Below are 24,073 nucleotides of genomic sequence, written 5' to 3' on the forward strand. Positions count from 1 at the left end.
CCTGAAGCTTACAAAACATTAGTTCCCCCAGTAGAGCCAGCTTTATTACGAAAAGCTTGGTTGGTCAAGTTCTTACATTAAAGACTTCATAGTAAGAAACTGATTTCAAAGTGAATTAAGGAAATTACCATAGAGAATATTTTCAAACACGTTTCTTTTTTTAAAAAGTGATAGTCAGATGAACTTATAAAAAATTTCCTCAGATGTTAATTTGTGGGGAGGGGTAGCCTACCTAGTTTTCCTCTTCTCTACCATACAGCACAGTGGTTACCAAAAGAGAAATCTCTTCAATTTGAAAAGGGAAGTGAACATGAGCCATGAGACATTTAAGGGACCCCTGTGCTTGCAGTTAATGCCACATGATTTTCTGGGCTTCAAGTGGCACAGACATCTTCAAGGGATTTTTAGCACCATGTATAGAATGTCTTTTGTCCTGTTTTATAAAAAGCGTTGCTATAATGTATTAGTGGGTTCCCGTGTCTCTAAATTACCACTGTGGCTAGGTTGTTGGAAATAAGCACTGTTCTGTTCACTCCATTCTCCTCCCGGTAGAGTCTGCTGTTCTGTGGACTTCTGGGAAGCCAGCAGGTTTCTACTAATAACCAGGTCTAGCTTATTGCCAGATTCTGCTATAAGGGGCACAACAAGGCAGCAGTCAAAGTCTCTCGTGCGGACATGATTAACCTGTAAGGTCAAAAAGAGCCATTGTGACTTATTGTAGCCATAAAATAATCCACAGAAACCACAGTAACACTTCAGGGGTAACAAGCTGCACCCTGTGCAGAGGTCCATCTCTGCTCTGACCACACCACAACATAATAACACCAAGTAACTTAGTAGTTATTATTCTCTATGACCAATGCCTACCCCATCCCTCTTTGCCTCAAGACTAGATTAGGGGCCCTCCTATATTGTCAGAGCTGTAGCTAGAGAATAAATGAAGGAAGAAGTGGAGATATGGGCAAGGGAAGGAGCCAAACAATATGTGTCTGTAAGTCATGTTAAAGAAGAACAGTGGGAAGGACTAGACTGGTAGAGGTGCGGACTCAGCTAACTATGTAATAGCTATGTGGTTACCATATGATCATGGGAAATGGCTCCGTGGTTGGGTACGGTTTTAGGAGTAAGCATTAGATTGTGAAAGATGGCTTTGAGCTCACTGCCATAAAACCAAACCCACAGGGATGAGAAACCAGAAAATTTACTGGGCTAGGATAAAGTTTGCTGGAGCTGGAAATTCTTTATTCATCTATTTTACTACTACTATTAATTCCATAATCTTGCTGACAAGGTTTGAAGGGAAAAAGAGCAAAAGGCCCCAAAGTACAGGATGATTTGAAGGACATTCTCAGCTCTGCATTAGTCCTAGGGAATTTAAATCCCAGCTACCTGAGGTCTTACCTGTAAGAGCCTATCATAAGGCTTTAAGCCACCAAGATCTCCTGGTCCAGCTGGGCGAATGTTTTTGACATACACTCCTTTCTCCAGCAAGCCATCTGCTACACTGAACCCAAAGTCCTCCATGTCAGAGTCCTTGTACAAGGTCACCTGAAAAGGAGAAAAAGGCAAAGGGCAAATTTAGTTGGGCTGGAGACTTTTGCTTGTAAAATATCTTGAATAATCTTTTCAAACGATTTTCAATAACATAATGGATTAGTAATGTGTTAGGCTTTTCCCCACTCCCCTGCAGCTTTTCTGCCTCTCCAAGAGCATCCTTGGAATTTGTTAAGTCCCACCCAGAACTGAAAGAATGGGGAGAGAATTCAAGAGGCCTGGTCTTTTTTTTTTTTTTTTTTAAATCACAGTCAGCAAGTAAACATAGGTGAGCATTTCCCCAGGGCAGGTTGACTTGTACTGTTTTCCAGGAGTAACCGCTTGGTGTTATGAGGCGCTCAAACCAAAAACCTGTTGCCATGCAGTTGGTTCTGACTCATAGTGACCCTATAGGGCAGAAACTGCTCCAAGGCCATACAGAATGCCAAGTCTTTTCTCCTACAGAGTGGGAGGTTTGAACCGACAACCTTTTGATTAGCAGCTGAGTGCTTAAGCACTGCGCCATCAGTGTTCCTTTTAGGAGCCTCTGAGGGCAGTGTTTTATGCTGCCCTTAGATATCAAAGACTAAGCCAAAGGCTACCTCTAAGGCCTTATTACTATCTTGGCCACCCCGACAATGATTCAGAGAGACTCCATGTGTCAGAGAAGATTGTGCTCCATTGAGGTTTGACTGGCTGAGTTTTCAAAAGTCGATCACCAGACCTTTCTTCCAAGGCACTTCCAGGTGGACTTGAACATCCAACTTTTCGTTTAGCAGCTAAGTATGTTACCCACTAAGGGACTCCTGTGCTATGTCCGAAAACCGAAAGAAACCCAATGCCATCAAGTCAATTCTGACTCAGCAGCCCTCATAGGGTTTCCAAGTCTGTAAATCTTTACGGAAGCAGACTGCCTCTTTTTTTTCCTGCACAGTGATTGACTTTTGCTTTAACAATTCAGTGCTCAGTGTATTTTCTTCCTTTAAACAAATAACCATGAAGTCAATACTTGCATTTGCTATAGTACTCCAATCAGTACTATTGCAAAAATAACTGTTTAAAAGGCTTAAAAGTGTTCCCATAACAACTTTCTCTGGAGCCTGGCTTGAATAGCTCCCTCGGTGTAAATCCAGGGTTTGTAATCCAAGGCATCCATCCTTCTCTGCTGTGGCCTCAGCTGGTTCTTTTTGCACCTTAGGCCAATTAGTGCTACCTAAAGACTCCTCCTCATCTTTCTTTCCTAGGAGCAGCTGGTGAGTTTGAAGCACTGACCTTATGGTTAACAGCCAAATGCCTTAGAGTAATACTATACCACCAGAGTTCCAAAGACGACTCCAGCCTCATTTCTGCCCACCTAGAAGAGTTCATCCATTTATCAAATATTTATTGAGTCTCTCCTATGTCCCAAGCACAGTTCTGGGTGCTAGGAAACAGCAGTGAACCAGAGAGGAGAGCCTGTTCTTAAGAGGCGAACAAACACCTTCACATTTAATATTCCCTGAGCGCTCACACTGCCAGGAGTTGTACTAAGCACTTTACACTCATTTAATGCTTTAAGCTGGGCACTGTTTTTATGAAGGTTTGCCAGAGGCCCTCCACAAAACAACCAGCCGCTGCTGCACACTTCAAGTGATTATTTTGGCTCACTTTTTGACTCTAGTATTTTTTTTTTTTTTGTCTTTATTGATTTTATTTCCCCCTACACAACTAGAACATAAAGACATTCTTATAAAAGTGAAACATTCAAAGCTATAAAAATTAAAACTTTTGTAGCATGCTTATTTTGTTACACTCAGTTATTTTACTTTGGAAGTTGTTGTTGTTGTTATGTGCCGTCGAGTCGGCCCCGACTCATAGCGACCCCTCCTTGGGTTTCCGAGGCAGTATCACTACGGAAGTAGGATTGCCCAACCTTCCTTCCGAGGAGTGGCTGGTGGGTTTGAACCGCCAGCCTTCTGGTCAGCAGTCAAGTGCCTTAGGCAGTACGCTACCAGAGCTCCCATGATGGCACCTTATACTCTATGAAATATGGTACATTAACATTATACTCATGCCCCCATTTCACACAAATACACCAGAAGGAAAGGGGTGAGAACTTTGGTGTGACTTTGCTTTAGGGGAAAAACAAAAGGGGCCTCAAAATGCCCATGCCACTTAAAATGTGGTCCCCACTAGAAGCATCAGCATGTCTCAGGAGCTTGTTAAAATGCAGACTCTCAGGCCCCACCCTAAATGGACCGCATCTCAATCTGCAGATCACAGTGATTTTCGTGCACCCTGCAGTCTCTTCTGTGTGGTGCAGCCCAGAGGGGCCAGAATGCCTGGACGAGGAAGCAAGGGAGCCAGTGCTTACTGAGATGGCGCTCCTTGGTGTGTCCCATCACTGTGTGTGTGTGTGCCTGCATGCATCTGTGTGCACACACCCGAGCACAAATGAACCACCCTATTATAAGCGTGACACACTGGGTGAGGGACTGAGGATAAAATGGTGACAAAAGCACAGACAAAGCAGTGAAAAACAGCCCTCATGAGATTACAGTCCAGTGAAGATATCTGATTTAATCTTCATTATCCTGCAAGATGGGTAAAATTCTAAAGTTTGAAAGAGGTGATGTATACATAATTTTTTAATTTGAAGAAATTGATCCAATTTCTGTAAAAAGGTCACATTAATGGTACTCATTTATGTACGAAGTAGTAAGCTTCACTTTCTGAAATGTTTTTTGTGTGTGCATGCATATATGAGTACCTGTGTGTATATGTATGTGTGTGGCTTAGAAGAATCCACACAGACATGCACACAGATGGTACATAAGGAGAAGGAGGTATAAACTGCATAAGTGAGAGAGTACCCAATGATGGGTTGGATTGTGTCCTCCATATAGAAAGTATATGTTATAAATCTTTCCTGTATAACTGTGGTTACAATCAATCCCCTCTGGGAATGGGTTTTCTTCATTATGTTATTGAGGCAGTATTAGTGTAGGGTTTGGTATAAGTTAATTTTTTTTGCGACCTGAAGAGCAGATTAAGCAAGCACAAACTGAGGGTAAGGTACAAGCCACATGATCTGCCAAGGAACACAAGAATAGAAGATGAGAAAGTAAGAACCTTCCCCCAGATCAGGCAGAGAAAGAGAAAGCTCCCCTAGAGCCAGCGCTCTGAATTTGGACTTCACTTACGACATATTTAAGGAGCTCTGGTGGGTAAGGCATTTGGCTGTTAACCATGAGGTCAGAGATCAAACCCAACAGCTGCTCCATGGGAGAAAGATGAGGCAATGTACTTCTGTAAACATTTACACCCTTGGAAATCCAGTAGGGGTCACTATGTGTCAGAATTTAATTGATGGCAGTAGGTTATGGTTTATCTGTTATAGTAGCATTAGATAACTGAGACACCACCTAAAGCAAATTTATCAGAAGTCTTTATTGGTGACCCGGGTTAGTAAAGGTAAAGGTCTTAGGGGTATATGTGGGAAGTGCCCCCGAAAGCTCCTTGAGGAGAGCAGGGATGTTTGTTTTGTTCACTGGTAATATCCCAAGCTCCTAAAACAGTGTGCTCCACATAGTAGGGTTAGTGAATATATTGTTGAACAAACGAAAGGGCAGGTTCTGACACACCCCGTGCTCACATTTGGAAGCCAGTGAGAACCGGCCAAGATGCCCGTGGGCTGTGGTTTGTGAGCTATTGCTGAGAAGGTGATTGTGAACAAAGAGGGATTTAATTCCAAGGTTCACGTCGTGACTCCCCCGGTAACGGAAACTAGACTGTAGGAGTTGCGGTGTGGCGGAGCAGGACAAGCTCCAACGGCGCCACCGTGTGGCAATGAGCATTGAGTGCACATTTGACACGAGATAGACCTGCCCCTCCTATGAATTGAGACAGTGAGGGAGGCGGGATAGGACGTTCCAGGGAAAACTGCAAGACTTCCTGCCCAGTACAGCCTGCGGAACCTGGGGGAGCAGTTTAGAAACAAACAGACTATGACCGCCTGTACCAACTTTGTGGAGCAGATCATACAGACAAGAGATGAAAGCTCAGAAAGGGATAGAAACGCTCCCAGGGTCAAAGAAAGAAGTGGTTCAAACTCAGGTTTCTGACTGTGAAGCTTGACTCTGCATGGCACACAATTTCTTCATCTGCTATGCTGTTGCTTTATACATATTCATTGCAGACAGAAGATTTAGACCTCACTCAGGTCATAAGACAGGAGACCTGCCTCTCTTTCCTAAGTGGGGCGGGGTGGAGGTTATTGGAGGAAACTATTTTTCAATGGAAAATTTCAAACATATTCAAGAGTAGAGAGGCTCGAACAATGAATCCCGTATACTCATCACTCAGATCCAACAACCATCAAGAGTTTACCAACCATGCATGCTTCAGACATCCTTTTAAATTCTTGGCGGGAGTATTTTAAAGCAAATGCCAGTCCTCACTCCATTTCACCCCTCTATTATGCATCTCTAAAAAAATGATCATTTTCTTACATAACCTTGATGCCATTATTTCACTGATAAAATTTATTGTTTCACTGATTAAAAAACTCTTATTCCTTGAGATCTTCAAATATGTAGCTCATAATAAAATTTTTGCTGACTATCTCAAAAACGGTTTAGAGTTGAGCTGTTCAAATCAGAATATCAACAAGGTCCACACATTACTTTGTTGTCAGATCTCTTAAATGCCTTATCTGGAGTACAACTCATCCTTTTTCCCCTATGCTATTAACTTACTGAAGAAACTGTGTTATGTGTCTTCTGGACTGTTGTGTTCCCCATATTTCTTCTAAATGGAATTTAGCTCTGGATGCTTGATTTGAGTCAGAGTCAAATTTTTTTTGTGTGCGCGAGGAGGACATCGCTAGATCATAGGTGGTACAGTGTACTTCCTATGACATAATACCATTCAATGACTAACTGTCCCATTTTTCATGGGTTCAGGTGATGAATTATAAAGTTCTCCATTAACTTTCAATCTAATGGTTTCACACACTGCTCATCACCTGAACCTATAATTTCATTCCAAAAAACCAAACCAAATTCACTGCCATCAAGTTGATTCTGACTAGATCTTTACGGAAGTAGACTGATTCACCCTTCTTCTGCAGGGTAGCTGGTGGGTTTGAACCATGGCTTTTGGTTAGCAGTCAAATGCCTTAACCACTACACTACCAGAGCTCCTTAATAATTTCATTAAACGAAACCAAACTCACTGCCGTTGAGTTGGATCTGATTCATAGCGACCCCTCCTTGGGTTTCTGAGGTGGTATCACTAAGGAAGTAAATTGCCCAATCTTCCTTCTGAGGAGTGGGGGTTTGAACCACCAGCCTTCCGGTTAGCAGTCAAGTGCTTTAGGCACTATGCCACCAGTTTCATTAGGAGTTAAAAATGATTTTTTTCCCAATTATCTTTTGTTCTATATTTATTAGCTAGAATTATTTTGTAAAGAAGAATTCTTCATCAATTAGCATGTTTTGATTAGCCTGAAATGCAGTCTGTATAAGAAAGGCAGAATAAACGCTTAATTCTTTCTTTTTCATTTTCAGAATAAGGAATTAGAATACTAGTTACTTTCAATGGGTCCAAACGAGTTTTTTTTGGTGGGGGGAGATCCAAACCAAAACCCTGCTTACTAGTGGATGAAATTTCGTGGCTTGAGGATGGCATATTGTATTGCCTACTCTGCTGGGATCTCGTCTTTTTCCATTTTTCTTTTCAGCCATGTTTTCTCCCTGAGGCAGAGGCAATTAATTGCCCTTTTCCTAGAGGGGTGTACATCTTCCTAGCTTCACTTGCAACTAGGTATAAGAGGTGGGAACAGTCCTATGGACCCTGTACATATGGCTGATTAAGAGTAGATCAGGATCTGCTGTACATGACTAGCCATACTTCTGAGGCAATCTGAATGTGAGGGTCCCAAAGCTTATGCCTGAAATGGACTTTACGAAGCCCACTTCTGTCTTAGCTCTAAGGGATGTTTTCCAATACAGTAACCAGACTCCTTGCATTTGGAGGAACATTGGGTATGGGCCTGAACAAATACTGAAGTTGTTCATTGCTCAGTTGGCCAGTGAGTCTTTGGTGTGTACTCCACAGGCTCTGGTGGATAAGTGGCAGCAAACTGCCACCAGCAATTAGCAGAAATACATTAACCAAAACATTATTAGAGATAGATGTCAAGCAGGGCAGCTTAGCAGATTAGCTTTGGATATAGGTCATTAACTTTTGCTCATTAACTTTAAGGTCAACATTATCAGCCAAGAGGCTTGCCTATCCTAAGCCTCAGACTTGAGTGTTTCTAAGGCAAATTCTTCAGGGGGAGAGATCAAAAAAACAGTTTAAATTTGAAAATCATCTGCTTCTATAGAAAGATTTCCTAAGTTCAGAAGACACGAATTTTAATAACCAGCTCTGTGGTTCTCCAGGAAATAGGAGCTCTGGTATCATAGTGCCTAAGGCACTTGACTGCTAACCAGAAGGCTGGTGGTTCAAACCCACCAGCCACTCCTCAGAAGGAAGATGGGGCAATCTACTTCTGTAGTGATACTGCCTCGGAAATCCAAGGAGGGGTCGCTATGAGTTGGGTCCGACTCGATGGCACATAACAACAACAACAAAAACAACAATGGTTCTCCAGGAAATAGTAAATAACAAAAGTGAAATTATTTTAAAATTGTATAAAAGATAAGATTCCAGGACTCAATATTTCACAAACATGGGAAGCACAGCTGGCTACTCTCAAAGCAGGAACCGTAAATTGTGCATGTAACTCTCTTTGGCTGGAAAGTGGTAATGGTTACTTCTGATTTATTTGCAGTCCAAAAATAATTTAAAGGTTTCCGAGGTTTAAGTCACATTTTTTTTTTTTTTTTCCACAGATGAAGCCCTTATCTAGGCACTTTCTTCCATGTATGATTACTTTCGATCGCTCAAGAACTCTGCAGCAGAACTCTTCCCTTTCTACTGATGAGGATGCTGAGACGTGGAGAAGTTGATGGACTGACTTGTTCAGTGAGAATGCATAAGCTCTAGGATTCAATAATGGAGTATCAGACCTCATTTGCTGTGTTCCTGCCACCAAATCATGCTTTTTTTTCTGGACATATAATTTCCTAGCTGGCCAAGGAGCCTTTATCTACTTCCAGCTGCCCAACATACTAGAGATGAATAATTTATCATGTCTGCTGTGATTCTTCTAATCAGAGCCCTCTGTGGCTTTCCATGCTCCCTGCCTCCTGGAGCTCACCATCCTGTCAGTGTGCTTTGAGTTTCACCCTCACCCATGTAGGGTCCTGTGGGGGTCTCTATTCTGTGCTGACCAGAGGACGCCTCTGGGGAACCTGGACCAAGAATGCAATTGCTATTTTTTTTCTGTTCTAAAAGAGGCAACAAGCCTCTTGGCATGCGCTTCCAGGCTGGCAGGGATTCAGTTCTATGAAGCTCCATTCAATTTTAACTATCCAGCAGCATGTGTTGCAATTGCCTCTAACCCTTCGAGGAACAGAAGTTTTCACAGGAGGTAAGGGGGTTTCACCATGATTCAAGCTCAGCCTTGTTTCATATTTCTAAGCAAGTCTACCACATGTCTGAACAATGTCCTTGAGGCAAAGATTAAAAACTCAATGCTTGTGTTTTCAGTTTTGACACATGTGAAACATTTTAGTAGCTGCAAAAAAAAAAAAAACAATGGCATGGAGGAGGTGTCTGATCTTTTCCTACTTCACAAGCACAAGGGGGAGAAGGATCAAGATCAATAGCCCAAGACTGATTCCTATGAGGCAGAGGTTGACATGCCTCCACCCTCTGAACTTTTTACCAATTCTGACACCAACCATCCCTCCCGTGGCACTCTCTACTTCCCTGCTGGGTTTGATAATCCATTGCAATGGCCACACGGAACTCACAGAATACTCATGATGACAGGGTTTATTAGGGAAGTAATACGTTATAATTCAGGATTAGGAACACTCAGGATGTAGTTCTTCCGTCAGGACAGCTTCCCTTCAGCTGTGCCCAAAGGCAGGTTTCTCTCTGTCCCTTCAGCCCCTCGGTCTAGCCTCTGCCTTGCTCTGTCAAGTGTCACAAAGCTCTTTTCACTCTGCTGATAGATGCTCAGAGAGGAACCCACTCTGCCAGTCAGACTCCTACCCAAAGGCACTCAGCTTTCTCACTCCGTGGGCCAGGAAGCTCACTACTCTGTCTTGTGCTGATCTCTTGGTTCTGCTGGGCAGCAGAAATTTCTGCCATCATTTCTTTGCTACTGCTTCTAACTGTTTCTGGGGTCACAGCTCTTTGTCTCCTGGACTGAGAAAGTTCAGTGCGGGGATCTTGGGTCCTAAGGATGTGCTTCACTCCTGGCTCTTCTTTCGTAATGGTAATGGGATCTTCTTTTCTGCCTCTGGGAGGGCTCATTTTAAGCCTAGTGAGATGGCAAAACTGACCAATCCCTACAGAAGGGTTCCATACATCTTTTTTCCATCGTCCCACTCAAACAAGAGTGCCAGGCACCTTATTTACATTATTAACAAGCTGTCCAATCCCCTTGGTGGGTCACAAGCACTCGTATGTGCATAGTCCCACCTAGTCATCCGGAGGAGTCACAAAGGCCATGGCTAGAAGGACCATACCAAGCAATTCATTGCATTGCAGCAGTAGAATCCATTCTCCCCACTTGGTTTGTAAGGGCAATTACATCTACTATATTGATTTAGGAGCTCTGGTAGCCTAGTGCCTAAGGCACTTGACTGCTAACCAGAAGGCTGGCGGTTCAAAACCACCAGCCACTCGTCGGAAGGAAGATGGGGCAATCTACTTCCGTAGTGATAGTGCCTCAGAAACCTAAGGAGGGGTTGCTATGAGTCAGGTCTGACTCGATGGCACATAACAACAATAACAACATATTGATTAAGTGATAGCAAACAACAGCCATCCTTGGAAGCAATTCTCAAGCCCTGGCCACCTCCAACAGGCTCATCTCCCTTCCCCAATGGCCTTAAGGACCAGGCTGACTCCTTCTTCTCACAGATGCACTGGTTTTCCCATAAATCATCAGGCACTTGAGTTTACTATTGCAGATACCATTGGGATAGCCCTATTCATTGGAGGCTGACAATTCAAGTAATGTTGGTTTTGAGGACCATGTTACACTACCCAACTGCATTCTTCAGTCCCAAAGGAATCAATCTCACTTTTCCTACTTGAAACTCATGGGTTTCAAGTTCAATTGAGTCTGAAAAGGCAGCTGTTACCTCCTGCCCAGGCAGTCTCCTTGGCTGAGGAGAAAAAGGGACAGCTGCTTCAAACACTGCTTCCTGCTGCTCTCTGGCAAAGGTGTGGCACCAAGGACTTGAAACATGAGGGCTCAACAATAAGAGAATCAGTAGCCTGGGTTTTGGCTTGAACTCTGGGCAAGTCCGGGCTGAGCTGGCCTTTGGAGAATGGAGTCCAGCCAAGGGAGCTTTAGCGTTTTTGAGATCTGTGGTGGATTTATGAATTGCTTTCCAGATTCACCTCGGAGCACTTTCACATCTATCATCTTGAGATAGGCAGAACGTGGTAGGACCCAAAGGGTTAATTAAAAACACAAGCTGTAAGACTAATTGCTGCAGCCAAAGACTAACCCACATCCTGAAACAGGGTGTAGAAGTAACCAGCAGCCTCACACAGCTCTGTGCTTCAGGATTTTTGCAAGTGTTTGTGAGCAACCTAATTTCCAGCTCTCCAGGCATGTGCAGTACGGCAACATTTGCTCTTGCATGACCTGCCTGAGATGACAGAGGCCTGACTGAGAATTGAACCTGCACTCCAAAAGACATGACATCCCATAAGTCATGTCAAGTATCCCAACAACCCCTGAAATTCCTGCGCATGCACCCAATTTCCATTGTGCCACCCCTTTCTAGGAAACTAACACCCCTTCTCAAAAATCCCCACCTGTTTAAAAATCCTTAAAAACTTCATTAAATCTTTGCTCAGGGAGACAAAGGCTAGCATTGCTTAGTCTCTATTTGGCTCCACTAATGAGCTACTTTTCTCTCTCTCTCTTTTCCTTAATAATAGCATTGTTCATGTGGAAAATCTAAGCCCTTCTTGGCCATTCTTGGTCAGTAGAAGGCAAGAGCCTGATGGGGCCAACCCCTGACAGGGAATGGCTCCCTGAGGCAATCTCATGTGATATCAAAGAGGGAAGATTCTCTAGAAGAAACCATACCATGGCCAGGGGAAGATCACCTGGTTATTGTCAGCTCTGGCATTGGCCCCAAGAGCCACCAAGTCAGCCAGCATTGGCACAGCCCCTGTTGCATGTGTCTTATTCAGATCACCTTCCCCTCTTTGTGCCTGTCTCTGCTCTCCAGCTCCCAGATGCTCCCTGGCCTGGCCCTCCCCCAGCTCTCACTCTGCCCGATTTCCTTCTGCAACTTACTGATCTCCATTTCTCTACAAGTTGTGTGCCCTCCTTGATTCAGGCCACCTGTAGCTCTGGGTGGGAGACACAGTCTCTGTAATGGATAATTTTATGTGTCAAATTGATTAGGATATAATATCAAGTTGTGTGGTTTAACAGTGGTCTAGATGTTGCTGTGAAGGGACTTTGTTGATGTGATTAACATTTAAAATCAGTTGATATCAGACAGAGCCTTGATTTTATTTCCTCACTCCTGGTGTTGCTGTCTGACACTACTAAGAGCCTCTGACAAAGAAAGCTCTTTCTTCATCTAAGGGAAAGAAGAGATAGGATTAGGGAGGAGATCCCCATGTGTTAAAACCTTCAATGTGGCAAGCCCTGGGCTAGACCATTACCAATTTAATCCTTCTACAGCCCTGCAGGGAGCTCTGGTAGCATCGTGCCTAAGGCATTTGACTGCTAACTAGAAGGGTGGTGGTTCAAACCCATCAGCCACTCCTCGGAAGGAAGATGAGGCAATCTACTTCCATAGTGATACTGCCTCGGAAACCCAAGGAGGGGTCGCTATGAGTCGGGTCCAACTCGACGGCACATAACAACAACAGCAGCCCTGCAAGACACGTATTATGGACAGAACAATGATGGTGGAGAGCAAGAACAGGCTAATCTCCAAGAACCTGCAGATTAGAGAAATAATGTGTGACCCTCCGAAAGCTCTGTCTTTTGTAAGTGAACATCCTTATGAATAATACAATATGCAATAGCTTATAAATAAACATATTTGGTCAGAACAGAGATGCACAAAGACACTAGGATGAAAAGAATGGTTTCCAGGCCAGAGTCAGATTTAAGGCAAGCTATTAACATTTCTGAAGAGGGGATGGTGGATCTGTAATAGAAGTGATAAAACAAATGACCAAAAACTCAGAAACAAGGCACACTAGAATACCATCTAACAAGCCCGCCTAAGAGTCATCTGAGTCCAGGGGACGGCAACTCTGTTTGCCTTCCTGTTTCTATTGCTTAGAGGAGCTCTGCTAGCATAGTGGCTAAAAGCACTTGACTGCTAACCAGAAGGCTGGCGGTTCAAACCCACCAGCCACTCCTCGGAAGGAAGGTTGGGCAATCCTACTTCCGTAGTGATACTGCCTCGGAAACCCAAGGAGGGGTCGCTATGAGTCGGGGCCAGCTTGATGGCACATAACAACAACAACATTGCTTAGAGCTCAGACTCTGCAAAGGCAGATGGTAACTTGTAGAAAACTGATAAGATGCAAATTAGTTTTGTCTGGTAGAGATGCAAACGATTTCTGTTCCCTAGAAAAGATCGCCTCAAAGGTTATGCTTTTATTTCCCTGTAAGTCACTGAGCAGCTCTGAGTCTGAAAAATCTTATTCCAGCTTTTTTCTTTTGTTCCCCACACAGACTGTGTTACATTTGCAGTTTCTTTATCCTCCTTTGAACACATTTGCCTTCTTGTTGGTTTCTTCATTAGTGAGCAAAACAAAACAAAAAAAGCAATTTTGACATGAGCCAATTATGTGTGTAAGAATTATGTTTTTTCCATTATGGAAAGTATGGACAGAATCCGTAGACAACAGGAGCTGATGGAAATGATACATTTTCAGGATTGATCCAGCCTGGATGTCATTACTCATTCAAATGTACAACTCAAACTCCAATCCTTGTTCCAAAATTCCATGTTTCCCAACAATGTCCGATCTCCAGGTGTCATGGTTTTACAGGCAGATAACACGCTTGTCAGACTGACACAGGACTAGTTGACTACAAACGTGTCCATTTCTCTTTTAAACGGATTCTCATCCTGGTTCACAGCTCAGTCTCTCGTGGCTCTAAGGCAGGCATCGGGAGCTTGCTTAAGTCCGGGATACTGAAGAGATCCCATTGTCTGGGTTTCTGACAAAAGAAGGCTGAAGCTACACAGAATGGTGGTGACACGACCAGGGAAAATGCTGGCTTGAAACCTCTGTCTCTCCTGTAATAGATGGTCCTGCCCCAACTTTGCTAAGTGAAAAAACTGAGGTTCAGAGAAGTGACACAGCAATAAGAGGCAGACTGTGACCCGACCCTATGCCTGTCTGATGACGAAGCTTCTTGTGTTCTAATTTATCACCCCTTGGTAGGAGAAAGAGAAGTTGGATCTTGGAAAGTGTTAAAAATCAGTTGCCGTCAAGTCAACTCTGACGCATAAGCGTTAGAATAGAACTGTGGTCCACAGGTTTTCAGTGGCTGATTTTCGGGAAACAGGTTGCCAGGTCTTTCTTCTGAGGTGCCTCTTGGTGGACTCGAACTCCCAACTTTTTGGTGAGCAGCCAAGCTCTTAACCATTTGTGCTACCCAGAGACTCTTAGCAAAGACTGTTAGATAAAAGCAAAGTGTTCATATGTTCAGCTTGTTTTTAGCTTCTAGTGGCTCCCACTCTAAGACACTGTATGGGAGCTATTAGGAGAAGGTCTACGCTGGATCTGGAGGACTGCCTGGATCTTGAATGCTAACTCCAAATATGTAGTGAAAAGAGAGGCATGTGTGAGAATTTTATGTATATATATCTCCATTACTGCAAAAGAAGCCATCATGAAATACTGAACATGACACTCCTTCCAAAGAGTAAAACAAATTTTTCATATCAAGAACAAAGCACCCTTCTTAAAAAACTCACATATACTGAAAACAAAACACTGTGTACTTGTGTGGGGTAAAGCCAATGGTAGTAAAAGCAGCTGCATGAAATAAAAAATCTTTATGAGTGACTGAGGAGCTCTGATGACATAGTAGTTAAAGCAGTCAGCTGCTAACCAAAAGGTTGGTGGTTCAAACACACCAGCTGCTACGCAGGAGAAAGATGAGGCAGTCTGCTTCCATAATGATTTACAGCCCTGGAAACTGTATGGAGCAGTTCTATACTGTCCTATAGGGTGAGTCGGAATCTACCTGATTGATAGCAGTGTTTTTTTTTTTTTTTAAATGAGTGACTCAGATGTTCTAGGGTTGTGCTACTAATAACCATAAATAAAAGAAGATGCTAGAAAAGTGTTCTAAAAAGCTTTATGTAAAAAAAAAAAAAAAAAGAAACAAAATAGCTGCTTATTAAAAATACAATTTTATTGAAAAACAAATGGCAGGGTAATAAGAAATGTAGATGTAATTAAAAATAAGTAAATCTAGACATTCGAATGTGAAGAACTTCCCACTCTATCAATTCTTTTTTTTTTTTTTTTGCCTGAAAGTGGGCAAAAAAGTGAAGCTAGAATTCATTTCAGAAATAAAATGGACACCAAAGGATATTTAAGCTTCAGAAGGGAAAGCAAGGTTATCAACCAATTGTAGCTAGGATCACAGGCTCCTTATCTGCAAAGAGAAAGAGTCTGTGATAAGCTGTAATACAAACCAGAATTCATTTTAAAGAGAAAATGCAGAGGATCCAGGGCCGAAGCTGTATCCTCATTTCCTCTTTATCCTGTCACCCAGCTATTGCATATGACTTCACTGAAACAGAATAGTCACCTCTAGTTGGCTGTATCTAAGGGACTGATTCTCACTCTTTAGTGCTCCAAAGAATCCCTGAGGAGGCTGCTAAAATGGAGATTCTTGGCTCATACTCCCTGAAAATGCTGACAAGGTAGAGGTCTGGGGTGGGGCTTTAAAACAAAACAAAACAAAACAAGAAAACCTTACTGCCATCGAGTTGATTCCAACTCACAGCAACCCCAACAGGGTTTCTGAGGCTATAAGTCTTTACAGAAGTAGATTGCCCAGTCTTCCTTCCATGGAGCAGCTGGTGGATTTGAACCACTGACTTTCTGGTTAGCAGCCAACTGCCTTATCCACTATGCCACCAAAGCTCCTTGGGGTGGGGCTTTGTTGTTGTTGTTGTTGTTTTTGCCGTCGAGTCGCCCCCGACTCATAGCGACCCCTCCTTGGGTTTCCGAGGCAGTATCACTAAGGAAGTAGGATTGCCCAACCTTCCTTAGGAACCTGCATTGTAAAAAGTACTTGATGTGATGATGGTAAAGGTCTCCACAGGGTCACACCTCAAACTACTAAGGGTATAGTTTTCAAACTGTTCGTTGAGACCTACTAAAAAGTCTTGAAATCAGTTCAAAGTGATCAGCATTTGAAAAAGAACAAAGGAAGAAAGAAATAAAAAGTATCAATATATACTATGCAGTAGGAAGTCCTTGGGTGTAAACATTTAAGTGCTTAACTACTAGCCCTAAAGGTTGGTGGTTCTAAACCACCCAGAGACACCTGGGAAAACAGTCCTGGAGAAGTGCTTCTGAAAGTCCACAGCCTTGAAAACTGTATGGAGAAGTTCTACTCTGCCCATACGGGGTTGCCATGAGTTGGAATTAACTCAGCGGCAATTGACAACAACCACCATGCAGTAAAATTTCAGTTTCATTCATATTTATGAGCTCAGGTCTACATATATACTGAATTGTGAAAGAAAATATATTTTATACTGTGTGACTCAGTCAAGTTTGAGAAGCAGTGGCCTAAGCGAACATCAGTATCACTTCCTTGTGACCTTGTCACTATTCTTCCCATCCATGCTTGCTGCTGTCAGTTGCCATGGAGTCGATTCTGACTCTTGGCAACCCCACGTGTGGTGAATAAAAGTGCTCCATAAGGTTGTCATGTCTATGGCTTTTCAGAAGCAGATCACAAGGCCCGACTTCTGAGGCCTCTCTGGATGGGTCTGAACCGCCAACCTTTAGGCTAACAGTTGAGTGTTTAACTGTTTGCACCATCCAGGGAACCCCCCACCCCCAGGAATTACCAAATTATCATTCCAGTTCCAACTTTCTCCCTATCCACATGGCCGAAAAAGGAAGTAAGGTTGTCTTTCTGTTTGTTCTCAAGTGTCAGGAATGAAAGCTATCTTTTTGGCTGGAGGAATGAATATAGATAATTTGAAGGAAGACCTTATAGTCTTGACCTTGACTGAGCCTCAGACACAACAAATGATGCAAAATAAACAAAACCATTTTGATTTCTGACCTAAACTGGGACCTTCTCAGCTAATCTAGGCAGAAGATAAGGAAAAGTGGGGAGGAAGAGGTGAGAAATGAGGGACAAATGGAAAGTAAGTTGAAACTCAAGAAACCAGAAGATAAGCCGGTACTTTATTCTTGCTGCATGAAGATGATACTAGTAACCCATCATCATCAGGAGTCCTCTCATCCCTCAGCAATGAGGCTGAATTCTTCCCATTCATTTATATCCTCTTGAAGCACCTTCTAGTGAAAATACTAAGAGTCTGTGGGTGCTAGCCTAGACATGAACAGGGAACATAACCCGTTCTCATGTATATTGCTTTAACCAAGTGGGAAAGTGATGAGAGAAGCAGCAATAGGAAAATTACACACAATCTGTTCGGAACAGTGTGGTGACTTACCTCACCAGGCTCTCCACGCTAATCTCTGCAGCCCCTTGGGAATTCCTTCACTACGGTGATAGAGAAAAGTCTGACAGGGGCTCAGGACACTATAACCCAGTCCTTGCTCTGCTTGCCAAGCTGTTAATGGTGGCTTGACATTATTTTCAGCTTGAAGAAAGGGCATTTTCTAAATCCCTGACCCCCTTCACCCTACCACCCATAAAGAGTACTTTTTCCTAATTTTCACAAAGGCTTACCAGCAGCCCAGGAGTCCCTGCATGGTACAAAGGTTAATGTGCCCAGCTGCTAAGTGAAAGGTTGGGGGTTTGAATCCAACCAAGGGACCTTGGAAGAAAGGCCTTGTGATCTACTTTAGAAAAATCAGCCACTGAAAACCCTACTCAGCACAGTTGTCTAGCACACATAGGGTTACCATGAGTCAGAATTGACTTCACAACAACTGATTAGTAGCAGCTCAAACCCAAAAACTAAACCCACTGCCACTGAGTCAATTCCAATGCATAGAGACCCTGTAGGATAGAGTAGAATGGCTCTATGGGGTTTCCAAAGCTGTTAATCTTTATGGACGAGACTGCCTCATCTTTCTCCTGCAGAGTGGCTGGTGCATTTGAACTGCTGACCTTTAGGTTAACAGCTGAATGCTTTATGTACCATGCTACCAAAGCTCCAATAGCAGCCAAAAGAGGATAATTCAATTCCATCCACAAGTCCGGGTGCTTTTTAACCTTGTCAAGTAATCTTCCAGTGTTTGAAAGACACTCACACATAAGACACAAGCACAGTGACCAGTCTGCTGTGAGATGACTGACTTTTCTAAGGGCCATTTCTTTTCTCGAGCACTTCAAAATTGGAAGATGTACTTAACAACAAGCCTTTTGAATGGCCTGTCAGAGTAATTGCGTTCACTGAAAAAAGAAACGATACTCCAGATGTGAGCGTAAACTACTCCGAGAATTCCCAGCCCCTCTGCTGCACCTTCACTTAACTAGATCATTTTAGGTGTCTTACAATCCACAGGACGCCACCTCCTTCTGAGAGGCTAATTTTGGGGGAGATCATTTTAGAAGAAAAGTGAAGCTACGTGGGAAACACACTTACTGCCACCATGGAGCAGACACAACAGAGTGAAAGAAACAGAAGCATCCTGTTTGGGGGTTGGGTTGGCCCTGCCCTGTCTATGAGCTTGTGGCCTCCCAGTTCACACTCTGCTACAAAAGTCTTGCAACTGGCCATCCACGGCCACTCATTTTACTGGTAAGTAGATGATCCTTTTTTTTTTTTTAAGATTTTCAGCATAGCCACCTTTTACAAGCCTCAGCTACAGTTTCCAGTTTGGGATTCTTTAAAATCTAGTAAGGACTTAAAGGGGAGCTCTGGTAGCATAGTGCCTAAGGCACTTGGACAGTTAACCAGAAGGCTGGCGGTTCAAATCCACCAGCCACTCCTTGGAAGGAAGATGGGGCAATCTACTTCCGTAGAGATACCACCTCAGAAACCTAAGGAGGGGTCGCTATGAGTCTGGTCCGACTCAACGGCACATAACAACAACAACAACAACAAGAACTTAAAGATAATTGCAAAGCAATTTGAGTGTAGAATCCTTCTGGATTCCCCCCATATCACCCCCAGTCTTCTCCAGTTGCTTGGCCTATACCTAATTCCATAGAAATTATTTTGCATGAGTGATGAACCTTTAGTGAGTCCGCTAGAATGTTTAAATTAGTTTCATTAAAAGAAAATTAAAAAAAACACCCCAAACTTTCTTTTTCTGATACAGCTGTTATGTAACATCCATTAAATGCTAAAAGTACAATAAGTATAAACAGTTTTGGGAAAATACCCAACTATCACAGTTGGCATTTCGTTGGGAGCAGAAGTGCAGGGATGGACAAGAGAGTAGTAGCTTACTAGCCTTGAGTGTTCAGCATGCTTTTACAGTTAACATGTTTAACAGAATCAGTTGTTGGTTGGCATATTTTACAGCAGAAGGAGAGAATACCACGTAACCCCTGAGCTACATTAACAAAAGCCAGCTGGGAAATATTCTATTGTATAACATTTCTTTCTTTATTTCTTTTTTAAAGGCATTTTACCTAGTAGAAGGTAAGTCCATGAGAACAGAGAAGACCAGTTGCCACTGAGTTGATTCTGACTCATAGCAACCCCATATGTGTCAGAGTAAAACTGTGCTCCACAGGGTTTTCATGTTTTTCAGAAGATTACCAGGTGTGCCTTCTGAGGCATCTGTGGGTGGATTCGACCCTCCAATCTTTTAGTCAGCAGCCCAGCACATCAACTGGACCACCCAGGGAGTCCTCATGACACCAGAAAGCCCCTCTACTTGCTTCAATGTTGTATTCCCAGAGTTTAGAACTGTACCTGGCACATAGTAGGTATTCAATATTGTTTACTGAATGAATGATTTTTTCCTCTTTCCTAGTAACCTTACCTATTTTTTTTAACCTGTGATGATATGTGACTTTCTTTATATTTCTTTTTGAAATGAGGCAAGTTGTAAATGCACACATTCATAGAACTAGTCTTTCTGCCACCAGTCTCCTTACTTCTATCACACACTTTAAAATCACAAACCTGACCATGTCTCTCCTCTTCTTAAAGTGCTTTTATGGCGATTCCATAGCTTTCACTATAACATCCAAGCTTGTTAATAAATCATCATCATAATAATAGCAGCTAACATTTATCAAGCATTGACTGTCATGCCCTGTTCTAAGCTGCTTATAGGTGTTAATGAATTTAATTCTCACAACAACCCAGGGAATTAGTTACTATTACTACCCTCACTTCACTGGTGCAGAAATGAGACACAGGGATGATAAGCCACTTGCTAAAAGGCACCTAGCTGGTATTTGGTAGAGCCAGGAAGTGGACTGAGGCGACCTGCCTTCAGAACTCATGCTTTTAATCTCTGTGGCACATCACACTCCAGAAACCATGCTCTCTCTAGCCTCTTTGTGAACAGGGCTTCACCTTAAATTCTAAGCTCCAGTCATGTTGGAATATGTGCATTCTCCCAGTGCACTCTAATCTTTGATGTTCCTTTGCACCTGCTTCTTTCTATGCCTGAAATACCCTCCTATCTTCCACATTCCTCTGCATGTCTGCATGGTGAACGCCTACTTCTAGCAAGCCTTTCCTGTCACCTGTCTGCTGAGTTACAGGCTACTTACCATGTTCCCAAACCAACTTAGGCTTACTTCTATCATTGTACTCATCCTTTTGTCTTCCCACAGTTTCTAAGACTGTCTCCCCACTAGACTATGAGTTCCCTGAGGATGTAGAATATATTCTGTGAGTGAATAAATGTACAGTCCACTAATAAGTGTAAGAATGAATGAAAAAGTGGTGGAAGAATAAACCAGGATTGGAACACTAAGTTATTAGAACTGAATCTCCCATACCATGTTTGCTTTCAACAAATCCATTGCCAGCTGCAAAATATATAGCTAGAATATACAAGGTGGTTAAGGAAATTGAAGAATGAAAAAGGAGTAACTTGACTACTACCTCCTCTCAGTTTGATACTTATTTACTTTTTTGGAAAAAACAACTAATCTCTAATTAATAGATTACTAACTGTAGTAAAGGTCTTGGTACTGGGGAAAAGTGGGTGTGTGTTACTATTTATATATCCTTGTACATGACCAGAATATAAAGCATTAACCATAGAAAAGAAAACCAAAGATATCTCCCTATCACTACTCTCCTTGACCCAGGCTTCCACAAACACTGTTACTTTCATAAGCCTTGTCTAACCTCTGCCAAGGAGCTCTGGTAGCATAGTGCCTAATGCACTTGACTGCTAACCAGAAGGCTGGTGGTTCAAACCCACCAGCCACTCCTCGGAAGGAAGGTGGGCAATCTACTTCCGTAGTGATATTGCCTCGGAAACCCAAGGAGGGGTTGCTATGAGTCAGGTCTGACTCCATGGCACATAACAACAACAACAACAAACTCTGCCAGCTCCTCTACCATTCAGCTCTGTATGCAATTGTGGGTTTTCTTCCATGAATTAAAATAAGGCAAACGATACACATGTCACCAACTAGGAAGGAGCACAGCCAGGGTTTACTCAGTTCTGGTCTAAGACATCTAAATTATGTCTCACAGAGAATTCATATTCCCTTAATAACATAACCTTCTACTGATAAGTCTTTAACTAAGACCTGAGCATTCCCACAATGAATGAGAATCTCCTTCCAGTGGATTTTTTGAGTATATTATAATGTTCAGATAAGTCCTCCCCACCTTCCAATGAAGTTTTATAAAATAATAGGCTAATTCATCAAAGTGCCAAGTGACACTGGAGTCTCAAACTTCTAAAAGATTTGGTCCATCTTTTTTATATAGCTAATACGGTATTAACTATGTAAGTTTTGATAAATATATTACTTGGAAGCCAAATGACACTGTTTTCTAGAATAACCTCCCAGAGATCATGTTTTGAGAATAAGGTCTTTGCAGATCTGTTCTCAAGCCCTGGCTTCTTTCCTTGGCTGAGCCCATAGGATAATGTCATTACCATCCTTGTATCACATGCACACACTGTGCAGCATGACTGCTAAATTGGACCCCAAAGAAAGAGAAAGCTTACTGACCTTGTGCAACTCCACAGGACTTGGGGACATGATATCTTTTATTTCTTGCTTCATTTTTCTCAGAGTTACAGATTTCCTGCCCACATCTGAGGGCAGGGTGTTGCTCCGAGTTGTCTGGCTATAGTGTGGCCGAGATGTACTACGTTCCTGGAAGCTGGCCTGTCGCCCCAGCTGACTGCGAGGTGTTGGGGCTTCGTGATTCAAACTCATTGTGCTCCCCGACATGATTGTTGCCTGTGGCATTGACAATTTTCAGAAACAATTAAGCCATGGACTAAAGAAAGGGTCTGGTTGCTCAACATTAAGCACATTTCTCCCTTTGCCCAATCAAAATACAGTCTCTTCAGGGCATAACCAAAGGCTGGAGAATGGATGTACTGATTGAACTATGAAAGGTTAGGAAAATGCTTTCCAAGTGACATTTATAATGCACATCTCAAATCTAATTTAAGTACTTAAGCCATTGAGTTTATTTAATCAAATACCACCCCTGGCAGTTTTGAGGCAAATTGAAAAGTGCTAACATTTGCTTACTGCAAACTACTTTTAAGCATTAACTTTCCATAGAATCCATGAAGCCACCTTCAACATATCTTACAGAAATGAACTAAGAACTTCCCATTGGGGGCCAGGCGGTCTCTATTTGCAATGCTGCTTCCAGCTACAACTGGAGTTAACAGTTGGCTGGGAGTGGGTTATTGGTACGAAGGAGAGAGATACTCCCCACTGCTGCCTACTAAGCACTTGTATATGGTCCTTCCTTTGACCAAATGCCTGCTCTGGACCCTGTAGATCACTAGGCTTCCACATCATTTAGTGTGAGGCAGTGTGTCTTAGAAATAGCTGTTGCATAAGATCTTCAGTAAAAACTAATCATTTATTATCTTACTAGATTCAACTCTGCTAAAAAGCCATAAGACTTGGATAGAATTAGGAAGTTTTCTCACTTTCAAATGTCGTTGTTAGTTACCGTGGAGTCGATTCTGACTCACGATGATCCTATGTGTGCAGAGTGGAACTGTGTCACAGGTTTCCAAGGCTGTGGCCCCTCTAAGGCAGATTGTCAAGTCTGTCTGAGGACTCTGGGTAGGTTTGGGCTGTCAACTTTTAGGCCAGTGTTGTTGTTATGTGCCGTCGAGTCATCCCGACTCATAGCGACCCCTCCTTGGGTTTCCGAGGCAGTATCACTACGGAAGTAGGATTTTTTTTAGGCCAGTAGTCAAGTGTTTAACTGTTTGTGCCACCTGGGGGCCTCACTTTCGAATATGTTCCCCAAATAAAATGGAAAAATGATTTTAAACCAATATCATGTTGGGAATATTAGTTTCTCATGGTTAGAAGATGTTGAAATTTTGAAATATGACTTTAGCTAGCTCTGTGATCTTAGATGTGATGGTTTTATAAACTTGTCAGTCAAAAGCCTTAGGCATGATGCTGCCAGAGCTCCTGCAAAATGAGTACAGTTTTAATTTGTCATCCTCTTGAGACTTCATAATCCCAAGATTCACTTGGTGTTCAGCTATACACATGCCATTAATAAGATACTTTGAATGACAGGCAGATATTGGTATTCACCCATTGAGTCAATTCCGACTCATAACCCTACAGGACAGGGCAGAACTGCCCCATAGGGTTTCCAAGGCTGTAAATCTGTACAAAAGCAGACTGCATCATCTTTCTCCAGCAGAGCATCTGGTGTGTTTGAACTGCTGACCTTTTGGTTAGTAACTGAATGCCTTAGCCACTGTGCCACCAGAGCTCTTTGGTATTGGCACATGTGGACATAAATCTAGAAAATTTAGACATAAACTGAAAAAACCTAAACAAATAAATATCAATATCCTGATCAATTATTTCCCTGATAATTTTGAAAACAAAACTTGTTACAGTAAAAAGCCTTACGAGTCACTGAGCATTAGCAAGCTAAATACCACATGTATGCATGTATATGTGCATAATATCATTTAATACTTATGATAACTCTATATGTGTGGTAGTTCAGTTTGTGTCAACTTCGCTGGGCCTGGTTGAGTGGTTGGGCAGCTGGATGTAGTATTCCCCATGATGAGACTGGTAATCAACTCCATGGTG

The 24,073-nt window shown here is 42.6% G+C and overlaps 1 protein-coding gene across 1 annotated transcript in view; it reads right to left on the reverse strand.

Annotated features, from left to right (window-relative positions):
• Positions 1 to 453: 453 nt before the first annotated feature.
• The window catches only part of GRIP1 (glutamate receptor interacting protein 1), a 515,267-nt gene continuing 491,647 nt past the window's right edge, over positions 454 to 24,073 (reverse strand). Inside the window, exons 23-25 of the mRNA XM_042781204.1 lie at positions 21,983 to 22,216; positions 1,402 to 1,548; positions 454 to 684 (exon numbers count right to left, since the gene is read on the reverse strand). Coding sequence (XP_042637138.1) covers positions 454 to 684; positions 1,402 to 1,548; positions 21,983 to 22,216 — 612 coding nt within the window. The remainder of the gene's footprint in view (positions 685 to 1,401; positions 1,549 to 21,982; positions 22,217 to 24,073) is intronic.

The sequence above is a fragment of the Orycteropus afer genome, unplaced genomic scaffold (genome assembly GCF_000298275.1).
Source record: "Orycteropus afer afer isolate SDZICR_OR568_19922 unplaced genomic scaffold, OryAfe1.0 scaffold00097, whole genome shotgun sequence".
Taxonomy (NCBI): Eukaryota; Metazoa; Chordata; class Mammalia; order Tubulidentata; family Orycteropodidae; genus Orycteropus; species Orycteropus afer.